The sequence below is a fragment of the Pomacea canaliculata genome, linkage group LG4 (assembly GCF_003073045.1).
Source record: "Pomacea canaliculata isolate SZHN2017 linkage group LG4, ASM307304v1, whole genome shotgun sequence".
Lineage (NCBI taxonomy): Eukaryota > Metazoa > Mollusca > Gastropoda > Architaenioglossa > Ampullariidae > Pomacea > Pomacea canaliculata.
Genome location: NC_037593.1, coordinates 38,894 through 60,524, shown reverse-complemented (window position 1 = coordinate 60,524; position 21,631 = coordinate 38,894). Strand labels below are relative to the sequence as shown.

General features: G+C 45.0%; 1 protein-coding gene across 1 annotated transcript in view; it reads left to right on the top strand.

The window, feature by feature from the left end:
• The window catches only part of LOC112563022 (lactase-phlorizin hydrolase-like), a 59,847-nt gene extending 38,427 nt beyond the window's left edge, over nucleotides 1-21,420 (top strand). Inside the window, 16 exon segments of the mRNA XM_025236709.1 lie at nucleotides 300-470; nucleotides 3,369-3,499; nucleotides 4,017-4,274; nucleotides 4,512-4,692; nucleotides 5,071-5,307; nucleotides 6,068-6,197; nucleotides 6,426-6,631; nucleotides 7,841-8,053; nucleotides 9,212-9,316; nucleotides 9,769-9,899; nucleotides 10,157-10,414; nucleotides 11,213-11,396; nucleotides 17,657-17,896; nucleotides 20,224-20,353; nucleotides 20,688-20,869; nucleotides 21,148-21,420. Of these exon segments, the coding sequence (XP_025092494.1) occupies nucleotides 300-470; nucleotides 3,369-3,499; nucleotides 4,017-4,274; nucleotides 4,512-4,692; nucleotides 5,071-5,307; nucleotides 6,068-6,197; nucleotides 6,426-6,631; nucleotides 7,841-8,053; nucleotides 9,212-9,316; nucleotides 9,769-9,899; nucleotides 10,157-10,414; nucleotides 11,213-11,396; nucleotides 17,657-17,896; nucleotides 20,224-20,353; nucleotides 20,688-20,869; nucleotides 21,148-21,347 (2,957 nt within the window). The 3' untranslated portion in view covers nucleotides 21,348-21,420.
• The last annotated feature ends 211 nt before the right edge of the window (nucleotides 21,421-21,631 follow it).

Here is a 21,631-nt window from a genome sequence, read left to right as displayed (position 1 = left end):
AGACTTCAATCATGTTTAACAACACATACATTGAAATCCTTACCTTGACACACACGGCACCAGGCGCCGTTATTTGACATCCAAGCTGTAATGGAGTTCAACTGCACACAGTAATTACAAGGAGTGCCTGGACACACACTATTTCAGAAGACAAGATTTTACTTCAAAGCTCTAATGGAACCTAAGGGTCAGGGTTACAGGTTAACCCTGTCAGGTTAGGGTTATGGTTCGCTCTGTCGATCTCTCTTGCCGTCAGTTCCATTACAGTTGCTCTTCTCTGTGTTTTGGTATCTATTCAGAGAAAATGCAGAACTATCTCTGCCTGACAGTGCTTTTGATCACGTGGTCACCACTTGTCAAAGGCAGCAGTCCTCAAGACCACCAACTCATACTCGGCACCTTCCCAGAAGGCTTTGCTTTTGGTACTGCTACAGCCGCCTATCAGATCGAGGGAGCATGGCAACAAGACGGTAAACAGAATTATGTTTTTTCCCAAGATAAACAAGGGACAGAAAATCTCGGGAGTTAAAGAGCATGTGACCTGGAGGATAAAATCATGTAAAGTTAAATGAACCATGTGGGTTACTTCCCTCTGCTGGGCTAAACTAACCAGTCAGTTGTCTGAAATAAAAATTTAGATGAGGTGACATTTTTGGGCCAGTGTTTGAAAGTAAGAAAAACACGACTCCACTACTAAGTGTCAGAATAGACTGACATACAACAGTGTTATTGACTGAAGTGAGTGACGGATGAGCCGTACTTTCCATTGACGAGTTTTGGAATCACGCGTTTGAAATAACGAGTTTTACTGCTAATAACAGACGATTTCACTGACTCACTGAAAGGGTTTAAACTCAGAACAAATTCTGAAAATACTTACTTGATAGGACTATCCACGATGGAGCTGATCAACCGAGCAAATGCGAAGTCAAGGGTTTATGACACTGTCATTAGGGATACATAATCGTCTAATCTATGATGCCGAAAAGAAATTGCGATATTAATAAAAATAATTATAAATATAAATAATTAATAATTAATAAAAATACAAAACAAACAAAAACAAAGGTGAATGTGAGCACGGCGGAGGCACAGGCTGTAGCTGCAAGCACTTCTGAACAGACTCAGGTGGTTGATGTCGAACCGTTACAAGTCAACCTACTCAGTGCCAGCTCTGGATGGCTTAGCTAATTCACGTGAAACCATTCACTAGTGCTAGTTGTGAATGGCTTAGCTAATTCACGTGAAACCATTCACTAATGCTAGTTGTGAATGGCTTAGCTATTTCAGGAGGTGTTGTAGTTTACAAGAGTCCACATCAGATCACAACACCTGAAGACAGTTTCCAGTCCCAGTCTAACCCCGAGCACTGAGAATAGAATAGAATAGAATAGAATAGAATAGAATAGAATAGAATAGAATAGAATAGAATAGAATAGAATTCTATTGTTTTCCTGTCTCAACGCATGGGCAACTGCCTGCTTTCACAAACAGCGATGATTTTATTTATTTAGTTTGCTACTCGCTGTGAACATTTCAAAGCATAAGCAAAGTGGATAGACAAAAGTGCTTGAGTGGAATGAACCTGCACTGAGCTCCTTCATAAGGAAAAAAGGTATGAAAGGGTTTGTTGACAGTGTGTTGGGTTAAAATTATAGTGTGTAGACAGAGTGTGTTGGGCTAAAATTATAGTCTGTAGACAGAGTGTATTGGGTTATAGTCTGTAGACAGAGTGTGTTGGGTTAAAATTATAGTGTGTAGACAGAGTGTGTTGGGTTATAGTCTGTAGACAGAGTGTGTTGGGTTAAAATTATAGTGTGTAGACAGAGTGTGTTGTGTTATAGTCTGTAAACAAAGTGTGTTGGGCTAAAGTTATAGTCTGTAAACAGAGTGTGTTGGGCTAAAATTATAGTCTGTAGACAGAGTGTGTTGGGTTATAGTCTGTAGACAGAGTGTGTTGGGTTAAAATTATAGTCTGTAAACAGAGTGTGTTGGGCTAAAATTATAGTCTGTAAACAGAGTGTGTTGGGCTAAAATTATAGTCTGTAAACAGAGTGTGTTGGGTTATAGTCTGTAGACAGAGTGTGTTGGGTTATAGTCTGTAGACAGAGTGTGTTGGGTTAAAATTATAGTCTGTAAACAGAGTGTGTTGGGCTAAAATTATAGTCTGTAGACAGAGTGTGGTGGGTTAAAATTATAGTCTGTAGACAGAGTGTGTTGTGTTAAAATTATAGTCTGTAGACAGAGTGTGTTGGGTTATAGTCTGTAGACAGAGTGTGCTGGGTTAAAATTATAGTCTGTAAACAGAGTGTGTTGGGCTAAAATTATAGTCTGTAGACAGAGTGTGTTGGGTTATAGTCTGTAGACAGAGTGTGTTGGGTTATAGTCTGTAGACAGAGTGTGTTGGGTTAAAATTATAGTCTGTAAACAGAGTGTGTTGGGCTAAAATTATAGTCTGTAGACAGAGTGTGTTGGGCTAAAATTATAGTCTGTAGACAGAGTGTGGTGGGTTAAAATTATAGTCTGTAGACAGAGTGTGTTGGGTTAAAATTATAGTCTGTAGACAGAGTGTGTTGGGCTAAAATATAGTCTGTAGACAGAGTGTGTTGGGCTAAAATTATAGTGTGTAGACAGAGTGTGTTGGGTTATAGTCTGTAGACAGAGTGTGTTGGGCTAAAATTATAGTCTGTAGACAGAGTGTGTTGGGCTAAAATTATAGTCTGTAGACAGAGTGTGTTGGGTTATAGTCTGTAGACAGAGTGTGTTGGGCTAAAATTATAGTGTGTAGACAGAGTGTGTTGGGTTATAGTCTGTAGACAGAGTGTGTTGGGCTAAAATTATAGTCTGTAGACAGAGTGTGTTGGGTTATAGTATGTAGACAGAGTGTGTTGGGCTAAAATTATAGTGTGTAGACAGAGTGTATTGGATTATAGTCTGTAGACAGAGTGTGTTGGGCTAAAATTATAGTCTGTAGACAGAGTGTGTTGGGTTATAGTCTGTAGACAGAGTGTGGTGGGCTAAAATTATAGTCTGTAGACAGAGTGTGTTGGGTTAAAATTATATTCTGTAGACAGAGTGTGCTGAAACGCTCTCGAGCAATTTGATTGGCTGTAATGTCTTGTCGCAGGCAATAAGTCGAATGCATTTTGGGAACTGTGTATGGCAAGAGGTGTTTATGATGCCATTCATTAGCCTGAGTCAGTAGCCGGGTGAAGATGGTCGCTCTGCCAACGAGGCTGAGAGGACTGTGCTGAGTCAGTGGACCGTGTCGTCATCTTAAACCTAACATCTCGCTCCATGGATTAAAGGAACTTTCCAGACAGATGGTGACATCATGACATGAGGTATACGAGTGTTTGTGGGTGCAGGTAAGGGGCCCAGCATATGGGATATCTACGTACACGCGCCTGGTCACATAGTCAACGGGTACACTGCCGACGTTGCTGACGACAGCTACAACAAGTTCAGAGAAGACGTGCAGATGATGGTGAAGCTGGGGGTAAGCTTTGAACTTTCCTGTAGTGATCGAGTAGCGCAGCAAACCTTCCCCCAGTCAGCACAGCTAGCGGGGATGGGTAGTGACTCCATAGATGGGGACGGTAAGGCAAGCGAGAGAGAGAGGTGGTCCCGGGGTTTCTAACACCTCCCCACACTACTTCTCTACGACCTGACAAGGTTAGAGAACGACCTAACCTCTAGGTACTGGAGGCAGTCTGAAGTACACAACAGTTTCGACAGACTTGAGCAAGTAAGCGGTAATTGAAGTGAGGACATTCCTTTAATGCTGGCACCGCCTTATTCACCAAACTTTTCTGTTAGCAAGTTAGATTTCTTGAGATAACAAAGACACATTGAATATAGAGACTTAGTTGAGTGTGTAAACACAAACACATACATCAGACGTCCTTCGGCGTTAGGAAGACTCAAACAAGTGCTGACACTGACATTGAAACTAGAGATGACACTAGCATGACACTGACACTAAGCAAGACATGACACAGTGATTGGGTACACAGGTGACGCACTACCGCTTCTCTATCGCCTGGTCACGCCTGATGCCCAACGGCACCTCAAGCTCAGTCAACCAGCGAGCGATAGCGCACTACAATGACGTCATTAACGAGCTACTGGCCCACAACATCCAGCCGTTTGTGACGTTATACCATTGGGACCTGCCTCAGGCCCTGCAGGAGGAGGGCGGCTGGCTCAACCCCGCCATCGTCAACTACTTCCGGGACTACGCCGACCTCTGCTTCCGGTCTTTCGGCGACAGGGTGAGCATGGGAGATAATCTACTCGTGTACAATTACGTTCTGTTGGGTGTGTGCAGCAAACGCTTAGTCGCACGTGACAGTGTTGGAGAAGAACAGAAAAAAGATGATGATAAAGAACAAAGAAACCTGAGCAGAAAGCTTTCAAAATGGCAAGCACGTTAAAGTCGGATTACAGGTCGTGAAATATTCGTCTTTACATGTTACTCACAGCCAGACTCCCCTCCTCTCTGTTTCAAGGTAAAAGGGTGGATTACATTTAATGAGCCGTTCGTCTTTACATTTGTGGGATACGAGGTTGGATACTTTGCCCCCGCCGTGAGGCAGAGTAACGGCACCTACGTCAGCGCCAACAACGTCCTCAAGTCTCATGCTGCAGCTTACCATCTGTACGACACCCAGTACAGACATATACAGCAGGGTAAGGTACCCGACACTTGACATGAATAATCTATTCTCTGTTTAATACCAGATACAGGTCTGTTCAGCAAAGACAGTTACACTTCATAATTTTCATTTTTAGCTGATAGTGTTCATACTGAGCAGACTTATAGCGTGTGGATGGCATCCGTTGAAAGTGTGTGTGACAGAGACAGAGACAGAGACAGAGACAGATGAGTTGTTTGTTGAACGTCCAGTCATTTTTGAAAACAGCCAAGAGCCTAGTCTTGGCTTGAGAGCTCGGATTAATAATTATATTAATCACAGTTTTGTAGCTGACGTAGAATTATCTCATCAAAAAGGAAAGTACAATATAACCTAGCCAGTAATGAGTCAACAACTCTATGTAACGAATCAGGTCAGGTGGGCATTACCCTGGATAGTGAGTGGTACGAACCTAAAGACCAGGCAAATGCATCTGATGTCACTGCGCAGGCGCGCGCTATGTCCTTCCGGCTCGGCCTCTTCGCCAGTCCACTGTTCACGGGAGACTACCCCGATGTTGTCAAGACCACACTGCAGGCGAAAGCTCAGAGGCTGGGGGTTGCGTCCCCCTTACCTCCCTTCTCGGAGGAGGAGAAACGTAGTATCAAGGGTGAGCTGTCAGTACGATAAACAACTGGTCACTTATATAGACAGAGGGTGAGCTGTCAGTACGATAACAACTGATCACTTATATAGACAAAGGGTGAGCTGTCAGTACGATAACAACTGATCACTTATATAGACAGAGGGTGAGCTGTCAGTACGATAATAACAACTGATCACTTATATAGACAGAGGGTGAGCTGTCAGTACGATAGACAGAGGGTGAGCTGTCAGTACATACTGACATTTATATAGAGGTGAGCTGTCAGTTTATATATAGACAGAGGGTGAGCTGTCAGTACGATAACAACTGATCACTTATATAGACAGAGGGTGAGCTGTCAGTACGATAACAACTGATCACTTATATAGACAGAGGGTGAGCTGTCAGTACAATAACAACTGGGCAGAGAGACTATCGGCTCTCCAGTATGTCGCTGTTCTCCCAGCATCCGGGTGTTCATATCATTGCCTCCCCGACCAGGCTTGACACGGGTGAACTTCACACGGATTGCACGTGAAATCGTGGAGCCTTCACCTGTCCAGGGTATCACGTGGGTCTTTCAACACAAGTCTAGTGACACTAACCCCATCTCCCTCTACACTCTGACCGCGACATCGACTGCTATGACCCGACTGTCCCCGACCAGCTCCACCTAGACCAACTGGTAGTTGCTGAAGACGATTCCAGTTATTTGTTATATCCGATTATAAATGAATGAGGACAATTACATGTACTGGCCGTATCACCATACCTTTCCCTCCAGGCAGCCTGGACTTTCTCGGAATCAACCACTACAGCACGAAGCTTGTGACAGACAACGGGCTTTCTTACGATTCCTTTGGTTTCAACAATGACCAAAGCATCGAGTTTACAACTGATGCTAGTGCTCCCAGGTAATTCTCAACACTGTCCAGATGAATGTGCTGTTTGTGAGAGGCATTCTGTGGGTACTGATGGGTAAGATCTACATGGTATTGCATCAACCAAAAATTGGCATTTAGAAGTCTATTGGAAGAATATTTTCTAAGTTAAAAATACTGCAAACCTATTTTAATCAGATTTAATTTTTAAAAATGCAAAATGGGTATTTGTGCGCACCTGCTTTGTGTGTGTGTGTGTAGTCTAGCTTATCGGACAGATACAGGTTCTGAGAACGACTACCCCCGTCTCCTGGGATTCGGCTTGCGCAAGCTGCTGAACTACATCCGCACCACCTACAACAACCCTGTGGTGTACATCACTGAAAACGGCTACAAGGGCTGCGGCACGATGAAGGACGAGAAGCGCATTGAATACATTCGAGAATACAGCAACAATGTCCTGAAAGGTGAGCAGCACAGTAACCACTTTAGCTGACTTTAGCTCCTCCACTAATTACTCAATCTAATAATGGCGCCTGTAGGACAGCACAGACGCATTTCACCCTTGAGCACTTCTTACACTGACAAGAAGTAGTGTTCTCAGGGTACCGGCGACTTTGATTGGGTGACCACCCCTGCACTGCAGGTTACTTGAGTAGCTACCTTTATTATTAGCCTGACGATATCCGTCGTCTGGGGTAGGGTCCTGAACTGAAAGCAGGACTTCTCTGAAAGATATCCTTTCTTAATAAATCCAGCTAATAAGATGCATTCAAAAAACGCTTATAGAATCAGTGTGTTTGTGAGAAAGTGAGTGGATGCGAAAATGTGCGTGCGTGCGTGCGTGCGTGCGTGCGTGCGTGCGTGCGTGCGTGCGTGCGTGCGTGCGTGCGTGCGTGCGTGCGTGCGTGCGTGCGTGCGTGCGTGCGTGCGTGCGTGCGTGCGTGCGTGCGTGCGTGCGTGCGTGCGTGCGTGCGTGCGTGCGTGCGTGCGTGCGTGCGTGCGTGCGTGCGTGCGTGCGTGCGTGCGTGCGTCGTGCGTCGTGCGTGCGTGCGTGCGTGCGTGTGATATATCACCTTCACAACGTGTTTTCCAACTTGACCACAAATGGCAAGAATGTTCGTTTGATTCCAGGAATTCCCTTTACTGTGGTTGGTAGATTTTATTTCGGAGCATGTTCACTTTGATGTTTATTTTCGTGAGTTTCGAGTTTTCTAAGCCTAACCGCTGAACTCCCACACCGAAAAATGCATTCGCTATAAAGTGATGTTAATACTTCAAGCTTAAAAGAGAATAAATTTGTCACTGGCTTTAGAAAGTTTTAGTTTTAAGATGAGCGTTTTTGAAGACGAGGCAAAGCGGGGTGGGACACAGATACCATCACAAGACATCTGGGCCTGGGACAAGTGTGATCTGTACCATCTGACTGCCCGATGACCCACAGGTCACGGGACTATCTTGACCTGTTTTGACACCCAGACGCGAACTGATTTGTACAAAGGTTGGTATATCGCGAGCAGAATGAGGTGGTGACTCGTAATTTGGGTCGTTATCTGCTAATTAAACGTAACTGAAAGTAATATGGCTCTGGACAGAATTAAAGTGGGCGTGTAAAAAGTTCGTACGCAGCCATTTTGAAATAAACCTATGACGTAGTCTTTTGTTCTGCCTGCCAGCCATACGAGACGGATGTGACGTCAGAGGCTACTTCGTGTGGAGCCTCCTGGACAACTTCGAGTGGAATCAGGGTTACTCAGTGAGGTTCGGTTTATACTACGTGGACTTTGAGAGAGACGACAGGCCTCGCTACCCCAGGTCTAGCGCCGACTTCTACTCGCTGTTAATTAGGGAGAGAGGCTTCACCCCAGCCGTCCTCGACTTCCGGGCATGTGAGTTGACCTCGACATTGAGACATTGAGACACTGTTGTCGCCCTTTTCGCTCTCCTACAGTCCAAGTGTTATGTAGTCTGGGTGAGGGATAGGGTTAACAGCTAAAGTAAGGGTTAAGTAGTCTGGGTGAGGGTTTAGCAGCTAAAGTTAGGGTTATGAAGTCAGGGTTAGGGTAATATAGTCAATGTTAGGAGTTATGCGGACACAGTTATGGTTGTGAATATTTTTTAGTTTCTAACGAAAGCGATCAGTGTCAGTACTTTCATAGTTTATTTTTGAATGTTTCTAATTACACTGGTCAGCAAATGTTTTTACTGAAGTCATGTCACGAAGAAATGGATGCCAGTAATAATTGACCTCTGGTTAATACCTGTAAAAATCAAGTCATAGACTAACCCTTCTCTTACATTTACAGGTCAAACATAGGTAATGAACTTTACCAAATATCTTCTAAACGAGAGCCGATAAGCACTTGTCATGGTCATATTCGTGTTCAGCTCACCACATACACAGATTAGGACCTTTTGATGTCAGTAATAATGTCAGTGTTGACAAGTATTGTAAACTTAGTGTGTATAGTGTTCATGATTGTATACTTTGTATAGCATTAATATTGTTAATTGTATGCTTAGTTTGCGTAGTACTAATGTTATTGTGCAGTATACATATTATCTGATCAGTGTTATGTTTGTATATGTGGTTGGGGTTGTGAGCAAAAGAAAATATTCTGTCTTGGACTTCCTCCAACGGACAATAAAGTTCGATTAGATTGAAATTCCCTAACCCTACCCGAATTGATTGAAAACTCTTCGATATTTTAAGTTGATGTAGCGAAATGCTCTGATGTGGAGGCCGGCAGGGTTAGTAAGAAACGATAACAAGCTAATATGTTTGATTCACACACACGACAGCCAATCGCGCAGAGAGCATATGGACCACATTGACATCTTGCTAAAACGATGCGCAAAGATCATCAGAGATGTTATCATCAGTAAGGGATAGCAGTAAGATTGTGATGCACAGTGTTACCCTCCTGATTACCGTTACAGAGGGCAGCAGTTTTAACCAGATGATTACTGTTACAGAATGACAGTGTCTATGGTGACAATAACATTCACCCTGCTCACGACACCCTGTTTGTTCTTTGTTCTGTCAGATCCTGCTGACCGCGACACCTTTCTGTACGACCATTTCCCGCGCAACTTCTCGTGGGGCGTGGCCACGGCGGCCTACCAGGTGGAGGGCGCGTGGAACGAGGACGGTAGGGTGGTTGTTGACTAACGTGTAAGCTGTTAGCATCACGTGATGTTACAATGCCATCTATCACCATCACGTGATGTTTGTGTCAGCTATCGACATCACGTGATGAGAATATAATGTTAAAGTGTCAGCTCTGCGCATCATGTCATAAGAATGTCAGAAACTGTTGTCTTATCCTGGCTGATTATCAAACAGTTTGTAAAATGTCGCGAAAATGTTTTTTTTTTTTTTTTTTTTTTTTTGGTTGTTGTTGTTGTTGTTGCTGATTCCTATAAATAGAGAGACGGAATGATTAGTAAACAGTTTTTCGCCCATACTACAAAGAGCTAGAACATCTTTGAAACTAATGTTTCCCAAACCTATCGACAAAGAAACAAAATATCACAAAATGTTTGACATCTATTGACAAAAGGACAAAATGTAACCAAACTGCTCTAACCGTGATTCATAAAGGCAAAGGCCCCAGCATCTGGGACACGTTTGTTCATCACGGCAACCACATCGCCAACAAGGACACGGGCGATGTGGCCTGCGACAGCTACCACCACATCGCCGACGACGTCAGGATTCTGAAAGAGCTGGGGGTGAGCATGAGCACAGCTGTCGCCATAGAAACGTCCTCTCAAACGTTTCCAAATTTTAAAATGAAATATCATTATCAAGCTGTGCAAACTGTGTCAATGATAATTCAGAACTGTTTTTGCCGCTGTGTCCCATCATCGCCAAGTTTCCTGCTTTATACACCAACGTTATGGTCATGTCCTGCTTTACAACCCAACTTTATTGTCACAACCCTGTTCACAATGCCTTCACCTCACTTCCGTTGCCGTGTGTCGTGAAGGTGCAGCACTACCGCTTCTCCATCGCCTGGAGCCGCATTCTGCCAGACGGCACACCCGAGTCGCTCAACGACTTGGGGGTTAAATACTACAACGACCTCATCGACGCTCTGATCGCCAACAACATCCAGCCCATGGTCACCCTGTATCACTGGGACCTGCCACAAGCCCTGCAGGACCGCGGAGGCTGGAGAAATGAAACCATCATCGACCACTTCAACAACTACGCTCGTGTCTGCTTTGAACAGTTTGGAGACAGGGTGAGTTCACAACATTCGTCTTATTTGCTAGCCTCAGTTTCAAACGGCTGCCCTATACCGGGTCCGCTGGCGAGATGCTGTTGCGGCCCTTTGCTCCTCAAAGGAGCAACAAGGAATAAACAGTTTGAAACTAATGGCACCACGATAACAACGGGAAAGGTACAGTAAGGCCCGCACATTTATCAGTAGTAGGAGGAGCAGATTAAGACTAAAACTTAGTTGTTCGCAGCTATTCCAGAAAGTACTGGCGCCATCATTTACTAATCTACCTTATTGGAACAGTCTTCCAGAAACTGTCATAGATATATAACAATGAAAACAGACATTGTCGTAACACTACATAGTCATAGTCATAGTCATATAACAATGAAAGCAAGATACTGTTATAAACATTGCATACAGTCATATTCATGACAAAACACTTTTCTCGCCAAACCAGCCCACGATTCCCAAAGGTAAGCAAATTCAGTCATCACAATGAAAAGGAATCACAATGCAGACAAGAGCAGTTAACGAAAATCAAGTAAACAGACCTAGGCTGACAAGAAGATGAATAACAATAAAAAGAAAAGAATTTAAGAAAGGCCGACGAAATCACTTTAGGCATGACACGTGTCCTGTCAGGTGAAGCTGTGGATGACATTAGTAATGACACGTGTAATGTCAGGTCAAAGCTGTGGATGACATTAGTAATGACACGTGTAATGTCAGGTCAAAGCTGTGGATGACATTAGTAATGACACGTGTCCTGTCAGGTGAAGCTGTGGATGACATTAGCAATGACACGTGTCCTGTCAGGTGAAGCTGTGGATCACGTTCAACGAAGCTTTCGTCGTGTCCTGGCTCGGCCATGGTAACGGCGCCTTCGCACCCGGCATCCACGACCCCGCGGTAGGCGTGTACACAGTGGCCCACAACATCATCCGCTCCCACGCCAAGGCCTTCCACACCTACGACACGCACTTCCGCCATGTCTACAATGGTGAGTACACTTGCTGACCATGAGAGGAATGATCGTTTCTTTGATTTCATCAACGTCTTCACGAACCACGACTAATTTGTTCTAGTGTCAACTGTGGCAGGGTTAGACAAAGGGCAATTGTAGATGTGCACTCTGTTCAAACAGACGGATTATATCTAACTTACAAAATATTTTTAAGGGGAGTATTTTTGAGAAATCTGCTAACAAAAATAACAATACTATAATAACAATAATAACAGAAAAATACAAATGCAAACAGCATTGTTCAAAAACTTAAACAAATCCTAGTCAGCGTAAAGAAAAAAAAACAACAAAGAAAAAAAGCCCACTACACCTTGAAACCCCCCGGGTAACATCCCAGTCCCAAGCTCTGACGAAGGGGGAGAGTTTGGCGTGGGGCTGGCAGCTCCACCCTCTAAAACAATCATGCTACAGAAACAGCAAATGCAACACAAGCACAACGAGAGCCTGGACATGAAGATCCCTCTGCAGAGGGGCAATTGGTGCGTGTTAGCGAAAGCCCTCGGGAAGCCAGCTCGCTGACCCATCTTCTCACGGCCAAGGCAAAAACCAGGATAGGGACATGGAACATCAGAACCCTATACGAGAGGTAAATCAGCTCAGGCAGCCCAGGAAATGAAGAACTATTACATCAAGCTCCTCGGCCTGTGCGAGACAAGGTGGAGTGGCAACGGTAAGACCAGACTTTCGTCAGGGGAGACTATCATCTACTCCGGACATGAAGACCCTGACCATGACCACACACAAGGAGTTGCTGTACTGATGAGGAAAACAGCACAGGGAATGGCTGACTTTAGGGACCTGGCAAAACACAGAGGAAAGGAAAGTGCTGAAGCATAAGATAAACCAATGTCAGGACCAGCAGGAAAAACAAGAGCCCAGAGCAAAGTAGTGGGAGATAAACAGTGAAGTAAAGAAGAGTGCAAGAGACGACAAGAGACAGTTCGCACACAGGATGGCAGAAGAAGCAGAACAAGCAGCTGGGAAAACTAGCACAAAGAGACTATACGAAATTACAAGAATTCTGTCAGAAAGGAAAAACACCAATGCATGCAGGCCAATAAAGAATAATAATGGCAGCGTCATCACCGGCAATGCAGAACAAAGATCATGAAGGGTGGAACATTTTGATGAAATACTTAACCGACCACCACCAACAAACACTTTGGACATTGCCCCAGCCGCCGAACAGCTCCGAATAAATACCAACCCGCCAACCAAGACAGAAATCATCGAAGTCATCAACTCCTTGAATTCTGGCAAGGCGGCAGGCCCAGATGGCATTCCTGCAGAGGCACTCAAGGCAGACCCAACAGCCGCAGTTGAGATGCTACACCTTCTGCTGCAGAAAATATGGGAACAGGAGCAAGTTCCAGCAGACTGGAAGCTTGGCTATCTAGTAAACCTACCCATAAAAGGCGACCTGACACAGTGCAGCAATTGGCGAGGGATTACACTATTGTCCATTCCTAGCAAGGTGCTGACCAGAATCATCCTGAAGAGGTTGAAGAATATCCTAAACAAGAGACGGAGGCATGAACAGGAAGGCTTTGGGCAGGGTAAATCATGCACAGATCATATCGCTACACTGTGAATTATTATTGAACAGTCCATCAAATCCCAGTCGCCGCTCTACATAACATTTTGGATATTGAGAAGGCTTTTGACTCCGTAGACAGGCTCATTACCATCATCCAGCAGTTGTATGAGGACTTGCAAAAGCCGGCCGACAAGCTCTGGGCTGGAATCCACAGGCGAGGCGCAGAGTTGGGAGACCCAGACAGACTGTTATAAAGCAGATTGGTACACAGCAAGGTGGAGGCTGCTGGCATGACATGGACCCAACTGGGAAAGGACGCCCAGAACTGAATCCGATTGCGGGGTGTAGTTGTGGCCCTATTCTCCACTGAGCCTGAATAGGAGCAGGCCTGACGAGAGGGGGGGACAGGGGGGTCTGGTGTACCCGGGCCCGCGGCTGTCATGGGGGCCCGGCCTTGGTCAGTGGATTTTTTTTCTTCTTCTCCTTTTCTTTTTCTTTTAAAGAAAGGTCTAAGGACAGAACACCCAAGCATTACACATGCAGAAGTTGAGTTTCAAGTCTGTAGAATACAATTTCGGGGTGCTGGGGCCTGTCGTGAGAAGTGTAGTCAGCGGGTATCATATTCTCGCTGGACAAGCCAAGAGGTGACGGCCGCTGGACACCAAAGATTTTATCGCGTGTCAACCGCCCTGAAGAACGTTGTGCCATGAGATTGCTGGCTACAGGTGCCACTACGGGGAAGGGTGGGGTGGAGGAGGGGGCGGGCCCTGCAAGCAAATCGGACTTAACAGTGGAGATCAGGCAGGTATGTTACTGATGTGTGCACTGGCCACTCTGTGAACAAACATGGTGGGGGCCCGTCCCTGGCGCTGCAGCCTGTAAGCGAGAGACATCAAGGCTGCTTTTTTTCGTAGTTACTAAGCAACACTGAGACTTTTTTTAACCGTATCTCCATCACCAAACAAACAACTACATTAGTCTACACAGTAGATCCTTGATACAATGAGACTATATTATCATGTAATACTATCGCAGCCAGCAAAATAGAACACATTATTGCAAAACATTTTAAAAACTGCCGTCCCGCAAATATTAGGTTTATAAATTGATCACGGTGGTGTCGCGGGAAGTTTGGAGCTGGAGGAGGATGATAAAGAGGAGGCTAGCATGAGAAAGGTAATTTAAGTGTAGAGACAGTGTTCGCACGGTGGGTGGATGGCCCGGATAAAGGTAGGGAGGAGAGTTATGCCACCGGAAAGGGGAGGACTCGGACTACTGTAACTAAAGGTGTGGGACGATCGCACGACCTCCGGCCATGCACCAGCATCGCCCTGTAATAACACATCGGCCTCCGACCTTCTTTTGCTCTTTGCCAACAAAGCCCCCGGTAAAAAAGGAGATACTATCTACCCACCATCCGTCCCCCAAAGCCACCTCGGAATCTTTCTTATTGTGCGCTAGTTGTCTTCAAGGAAGCTGTCATATATGATGCTGTATACAGTCAAATCTCGCTACTATGCCACCTACCGGGACCGAGCAAAAGTGGCATAGTAGCGAGGGTTTGTAAAAACGGCTTTATTTGCTCAAGTTACTTGTCAGTCCTATGCTCTCAAGAATCGTCGGCTGGCGCTAGCTGTCTCCTCTCATTCTCCCCCTCGCCTCTTCATCCTCCACCCCTCCCAACCACATCCGCGCACCTGCATCCTGTCGCTAGTCGACTCTGTTACAAAATTGAGTATTCTTAGTTTGACGGGGCCTTGGCGGAAGTGGCGATGTCAAGGTCAGGGCGTACTGCGTCTTAATTTTTTATATATTTTTTTAATATTTTTTTTTATTTTGTATTTTTAGCATTTTAGAAGGGATCTATAAAAAAAAAGCTGGGATAGACCTAGGTGGTCGTTATTCGATTTTTTCTGAGTTGACTCCCTCCAGCTCTCCCTCTGTCACGTGGCTGTCACCCGGCCAGCGACCACCCGACCCCCACATTGCCAGCCTCCACCCTCCCTGTGTGCGTGCTATGTTCCATCCCACCTAACTGCGATGTCGCACACTACCATACAGTATAATAATCGAGTTTATTGGCAAATAGCATTTGACAAGGCAGGAACATCAGTGTCAATGAGAGTGACTAGCGTCTCAAATTGACTGACAATAATGAAGTTTGTGAGAAAAGCTCATAAAGTTTTTAGTCAGCAGGTAAAATGACAATATTAGTACTGTATAACTTTGTTGTATGAACTATTACGATTCAGCTAAAATATGCTAAACATTTCTATTTTTCTGTCATTTTTACAAAACCTTCTAATCTCCTTAAATATTAAAAGTATTAACACTTACTAGCTAACTAGTCTTTAAAACAGTTGCTTTGTCTTCTAAAACTCAGCAGGTATTTTAACGGCTAGTGACTGATGGCGGTTGAAGTCGACCGAGTTTATGCTTCGTAAAAAGTTGGATGAATTCAAAATTTCTGCTTTAAAGAGTGTGAAGGCGACAGTTCAGTTCAGATATTTTTTTACGTGTAACAGCATGCGTGTGTGTAGTTATTGTGTATGTGTGCGCGCTCGCGTGCGGTTTTGCTAAAGGAATAATATAGGAAGGGACTTTCGATAGGTGCTGCGTGTTTGTTATGTAAGTTGATAAAAATGATAACTGATGTGCTCTGCTGTTCGTCGCAGCAAACACTTTTTTTTAATGAGGTTATTAACGACACTCGATGAAGACTTGTTTAGGCATTTACTTCTTCGGTTCTTCCTTTTTACATGTAGAAGTATAAATCACTTACACAGAGAACATTTCCTTGCACGTCAGCGAGCTTAGTACAAACTCGCAGCACTTAGAACAAAAGGCTTTGTGATACCTCTACCCGTTGTTCTAATCTGTCGAGGTTTTGACATCGCTGCTGACGTAACAGTCCTTACTAAAGGGGGGGTGGGTGGGTCTGTGGAGCGGGGTGCTACAAGTCTGATCCTTTAACATCATTTGTCCTCATTTACTAACCACTCACATGTAAACAACTTTATTTTCAAGTAGTGATGTAGATCCTAGTGCACTTGTCCTACTGTTTGCAGTCTATATTTCGTTACTGAATGTCACGGATCAGTCCGTGCCTCCTTTGTTTTTTTTTTGTGGCAATTGCGCCTGAGTTTGGTGAAAGGAAATGGAGGGGGGAGCGGGGTGGCGTAGCCAGCCCTGTGTGTGTTGCCCCTCTGCGATGGACAGTCAACGGCGTAATTAGTTGACGGATATAGAGGTCGTGAACCCCACGTGAGTTTCGGACCTCACGTGCGGCTGAAAGAATGCGACACCTGGTCTAGGGGACTGGGGGTGAAGATTTAAGGCGGACCGTAGCGTCGGTCGGGGGGGGGGGGGGGGAGGGAGAAACGAGTAACAAGAGGAAGTATCGAGCAGCGAGTTGAGGGGGGGAGAGAGCCATCCAGCGATCGAGAAGCTGATTGATACAGCGGCGGCTGTTAATTGTGTTAATTGTGAGTGGAGTGTATTGATGACGGACTCGCTGTACCGTGTTTGCTACGGAGCCGCTGCTGTTGCTGTGTTTTGGGGATCGCAACTTCAGTAGAACTGCTGCTGAAGGTTCCTCGCCGAATCTGCTACTGGGAGCAGTGGACATCGCCGAGCTGAGAAGTTCCAGAGAAGAACAACCCGAGCCGACGACTATAGGCAGGCAGCATCTCATCACAGCTGGGGAGTGTTGAGCAAGTGGGCTCCACTCTCGTACTTGACAACGACGACGACGACACACCGACCGCGTGGAGGGCCGTCGCTGTCGTCTTTAAAAAGTCGTGCAATGGAGTGTTGAGGACACTGACGATTTGATTGTCCGCTGGTGCCGACAACGCAAAGTAAGACTTTTGCCTTTTGGGTTGACCTCCAGAGAGAGAGAGAGGGGGAAGGTCGTACCCCCCATTGTTTATCTCCACCGTCAACGTTAGAGGGAGAGTAAGACGGTTTACACGGACTGTGTGTATGTGTTTGATGAACATTTAATGAGTACACGGACATTGCTGGTGGCTAGAAAGGTGCTCGGAGAGACATATCGTTAGGTGTGGATTGAAACGGACATATGTATGAGAACTGTTGTAGCAGCCTGCGCGCTGCCGTAGTGTCGGTGTTGAACCAACTTAGGATGTATACTTTCTGATTTAGAACGGATAACAGTGAACTTGTGCTGTATGGTTTAATTTGACCTCCTGGAAATTCTTGTACTACAATTTATGTTTTTTTTTTAGTATTTTTTTCTTTTTGGTGTATAATAAATAACAGAACGTCTCAATCTGAAGTGATCTCTTGTCGTTCTTCGTAAAGAATGCGCAATGTCCGACTACCGGTGGTGACACTGAATGAAGTGTAAATATTGAGATTCGAATTGTAAACATACATTATATACTGGGAAAATAATTTACGATTACAAGTACAAGGGGCCCGGAGAGGTCGTCTGTCCCGGGGCCCGGGCTGGCTCTCGGCGGCCCTGAATAGGAGCAAGAAGTAAAGAACAAGAAGAATTGCTGTCTGTGTAGCCGAGTCGGAATCAACGTAAAGAATAAAGAGTATCGTTGTAAGATGTAACCATGTTCTAGTTAATCTGAAGAAGAATTCGCTTAAGATTTTTAATGTAAGACGTACACATATGCTAGTCTGTCTGAAAATATTGCTTAGCTCATTTGTCACCATGACAACGCAGGAAAGGTCGGCATCACCCTGGACATCGAGTGGAAGGAGCCGATGACGACAAGTGAAGAGGACGAGTTGGCGGCGGAGCGCGCCATGATGTTCAAGCTGGGGTGGTTCGGCAACCCCATCTACGGCGACGGCGACTACCCCGAGGTGATGAAGCGCGTGGTGGCCGAGAAAAGTCAGCGACAGGGACTGACCACCTCGCGCCTGCCCGCCTTCACCGCGGAGGAAAAGAGACTCAACAGAGGTTCAAGATGCTTTGTCATTTCTATACTTTCAACTCAGCGGTATAATTTGTCATGCAGTGTCTGTCTTATAATATTTTATAGTCAAGGTATACTTTACAATTCCTAATATCTTATTGTAAGGCTATAATTTATAATAATTAATATCTGTCAGTCAGTGTATAATTTCTAATACGTAATATCTTATAGTTTAGTTAGTTTGTTCCTTGCTGGTGCCTTGAGGAGTATAGGCCGCAGTAATATCTTATAGTCGGTGTATAATTTATAATGCGTAATATCAGGGTTGTGACCAAACCTACGGGCACAGGAGCTGGACTAACTATCCTGAGGGTAAAGGGGACACTTTTGCTTGCTCGCTTCACTGACCCTTTCGCCCTCGCATCCCCACTCACCCACGTTCACACTCCGCACGCCACTAGCAACTACTGACTCCTTTCTCGCGTGCGCAACAACTGACAGCCCGATTTACAACAAACAAATTATTTGTAATAACAAAAGAAAAAAATTAGATTGAATAATATCAAAATACAATACACATATACTAATAAAACGACCTGCAATCAGGTCAGTGAAATTTTGAATGAGCAAAAACACACTTCCCTCACAGCCCGGTACACTTCGTGGCTGTGAGTCCCGTGTACACACCTCCCCAGCCTCGCACACAGCTGAGAGCACGGCAGTGTCCTCGTGACTGACCGCCCCTCGATAACCAGTAGTGGACAGTCACACAATTGGCTCTGCACACTACTGCCACTACTGGCGGAGATCCACTGGTCGCACACCGTTGCCCCAGGCTACGAACGATGGCGACGACGTAGGATGTGAGCTTTCCGACGAACTATCCCTAGCCCACTGGCACTGCTGCTTCTCCGGTTTCCACTCGTCTCCAGACGATCAAGACCCCAGGGAGACACAGGCAAGGTATTCACTACCTCTTGCTGCTGCCCCAGGCAACAAGTGGCAGAGTTGCTGCTGATGGTTCTGACGGTGTATATGCCCTTTTGTCGTCTGCGAGGACGGAGATCCTTCCTCAGTCTTCGAGGTTCCAGACTGCAAGTTCCAGCAAGTAGCGCTACGCGTTCATGTGGAACGGGCCTCCCTCAGACAGCTGTTAGGGCGCTCATGGACTGTAGACTCCGCTAGTGCATGGGAAACTATATACCCACCTAATCACGTGACCTCAGACACAAATCTACCCGACCCTGACAAAGCTACTGCCTACATCGCTATATCCCTAACTGCTATGTCATATCCCAGTGGTTCTCAAAGTATTTCGGACCGCGGACCACTTTACTTAAGTAAAAACTATGGCGGACCACCAAGGCCTAAAATCACTCTGTACTATGAATTTTAAATTTAAATTGCTGCATTAGTTTAATTAAAATTCAAAACTAAATGTCCTTCTGTGACAGTAGTATAGTAATAAGTTGACATAAAACTACCTCGTTCTTTGTAATTAAAATGTTAATACGAGGATTGCATCACTTTAAACATCACTTTGCTGACACATGACAACTGTCAGCCGCGGACCACCTGACTTATGCCCGCGGACCTCACTTTGAGAACCACTGTCATATCCCACCCACCCCAGGGCTACGATCGCCTTCATCAATCAAGTCGTAAAAACGGACAGAGAGACTTGCCTTTGCTGTCCGCTTGTACTGACCACTGCTCACCTATAATTATCCTACCTGACTTCCAGCCTGGTTCATTACAATTTATAATACCTAATACCTTATAGTCAGGCTCTAATTTATAATAATATCTTTGAGTGAGGCTATAATTTATCACACTTAATATTCTATAGTCATGATACCCCTGATGTAGCTATGTTTAAGTGAACATCCAACTGTAATGTTTTCGTCATCAAAGACGAGCTAAATAAGTTTCAATTAATCAGTCAGGTTAGCACATCTAGCAGAGAAGTCCAGGACTCATGGAAAGTCCCATGTGCATGTATATTTACGCTGATGTTGATGTTGTTTTCTGCGGAAATTCACTTTTTAAAGGTGTTACATAAAAGAAATGTTAGCACACACAATACTTGTCCAACTTACAGAAGGGTGCAGTAGTAAGTGAGGACTGAAAAGCACTCAGACTGCTTGTACATCTTTGCACTAGTGATTATTTGCAGACTTCAAGTGCACTGTACTAACATTAGTTTATGTGAATATGCCTATTGATGTGTTCTTGCGGTTTTGGGAGCTGTGTTATATGATCCTGGAATACCCTTTAATTCCCAAAGGGTTTTGTAAGGCATGATTTAAAGCATTAGACCCAGAGGACCTCATTGGTACCGGAGCGAAGAAATACACGCTGATCTTTCCAGGTGCCTACGACTTTCTGGGCATCAACCACTACACCACCAACCTCATCAGCAACAACCCAAGCCCCAACTCGGACGCCAGCTACGAGAATGACCAGGACATCGACTACCACACCGACCACTGTTGGCAGGAGTGAGTAGCACGCAGCTTAATGCCAAACCTCCAACACGAACAACCTTTCTACCAAACACTTGAATGGCGGCCAGGGCTAAAACTGACAGGCCTGTGAATTTACCGGTACAATATCCCAAACCTTCAAACCTGAGAAAAGAGATCTAATTATAGCATTACTATGAAGACAGTTATCAGCGGCTATATCCCTAAAGTGAACTGATACAGATTATGGTATATGGCATGGGATCCTTATGTGTGTGACCATCATAACAACACATGCTATGTAGGCTTTGCTCTACAAATGTAAACCCTCCATAACTACAGTATAACAATGGCTCTGACGATTGTTTAGCGTTGGAAATGGGTGGCTACGGGTTAATCCTTGGGGCATACGTAACGTCCTTCGCTGGGTACGTGACCGTTGGCAAAATCCTCCCGTCTACATCACCGAGAACGGCCGACCAGACGTCGAGGGCCCTAACGACATCGACCGCATCTACTACCATCGCAACTACACCAACGAGCTCCTGAAAGGTCTGGCAACATTGTTGACCAATGATGAACACACCAGACATACGTTTACAATGCTAAAGTCAACTGCAGTAAGAATAGACAAGACAGAACTACAAGTAGCACTCGATTACTCAATTCTCCTATGCATGCAAACACACACACAAAAGGAAATAAGTGCAAAATTTTTGATGATTTTAGTCAGATGATAACGAAGTTAATTATGGCACATATTTTATGTTCTGCCATATAATAATAATTATAATTAATATAATTAATAATAATTATTATTATTTCTTCAGCCATAAAGCTGGATGGATGTGATGTTCGTGGATATACCGCCTGGTCCCTGATGGACAACTTTGAGTGGACATCCGGGTACACCCAGAGGTTTGGCCTGTACGCCGTGGACTTCAACAGCCCCAACCGCACCCGCAGCCCCAGACAGTCGGCGACCTTCTACAGGGAGCTCATCACAGAGAACGGCTTTGTGAAAAGTTGAAGAAGGTTCCTATGACAAGACTTTTTTCTTTACACTGTGTACTTGTTGACACTAATAAACAATTTCCTGCTCACTTACTGCCCTTTGTCTCATTCTTACCATTAACTTAGTCTTTTGTTGTCATTTCGACGAGAGTGCGCGAAACCACGATCAGAGTTCGCAAGATCACGGCGAGAGTGCGCGAGAACACGACGAGAGTGTGCGAGATAACGATGAGAGTGCTCGAGATCATAACGAGAGTTTGCGAGAACACGACGAAAGTTCGCGAGATCACGACGAGAGTA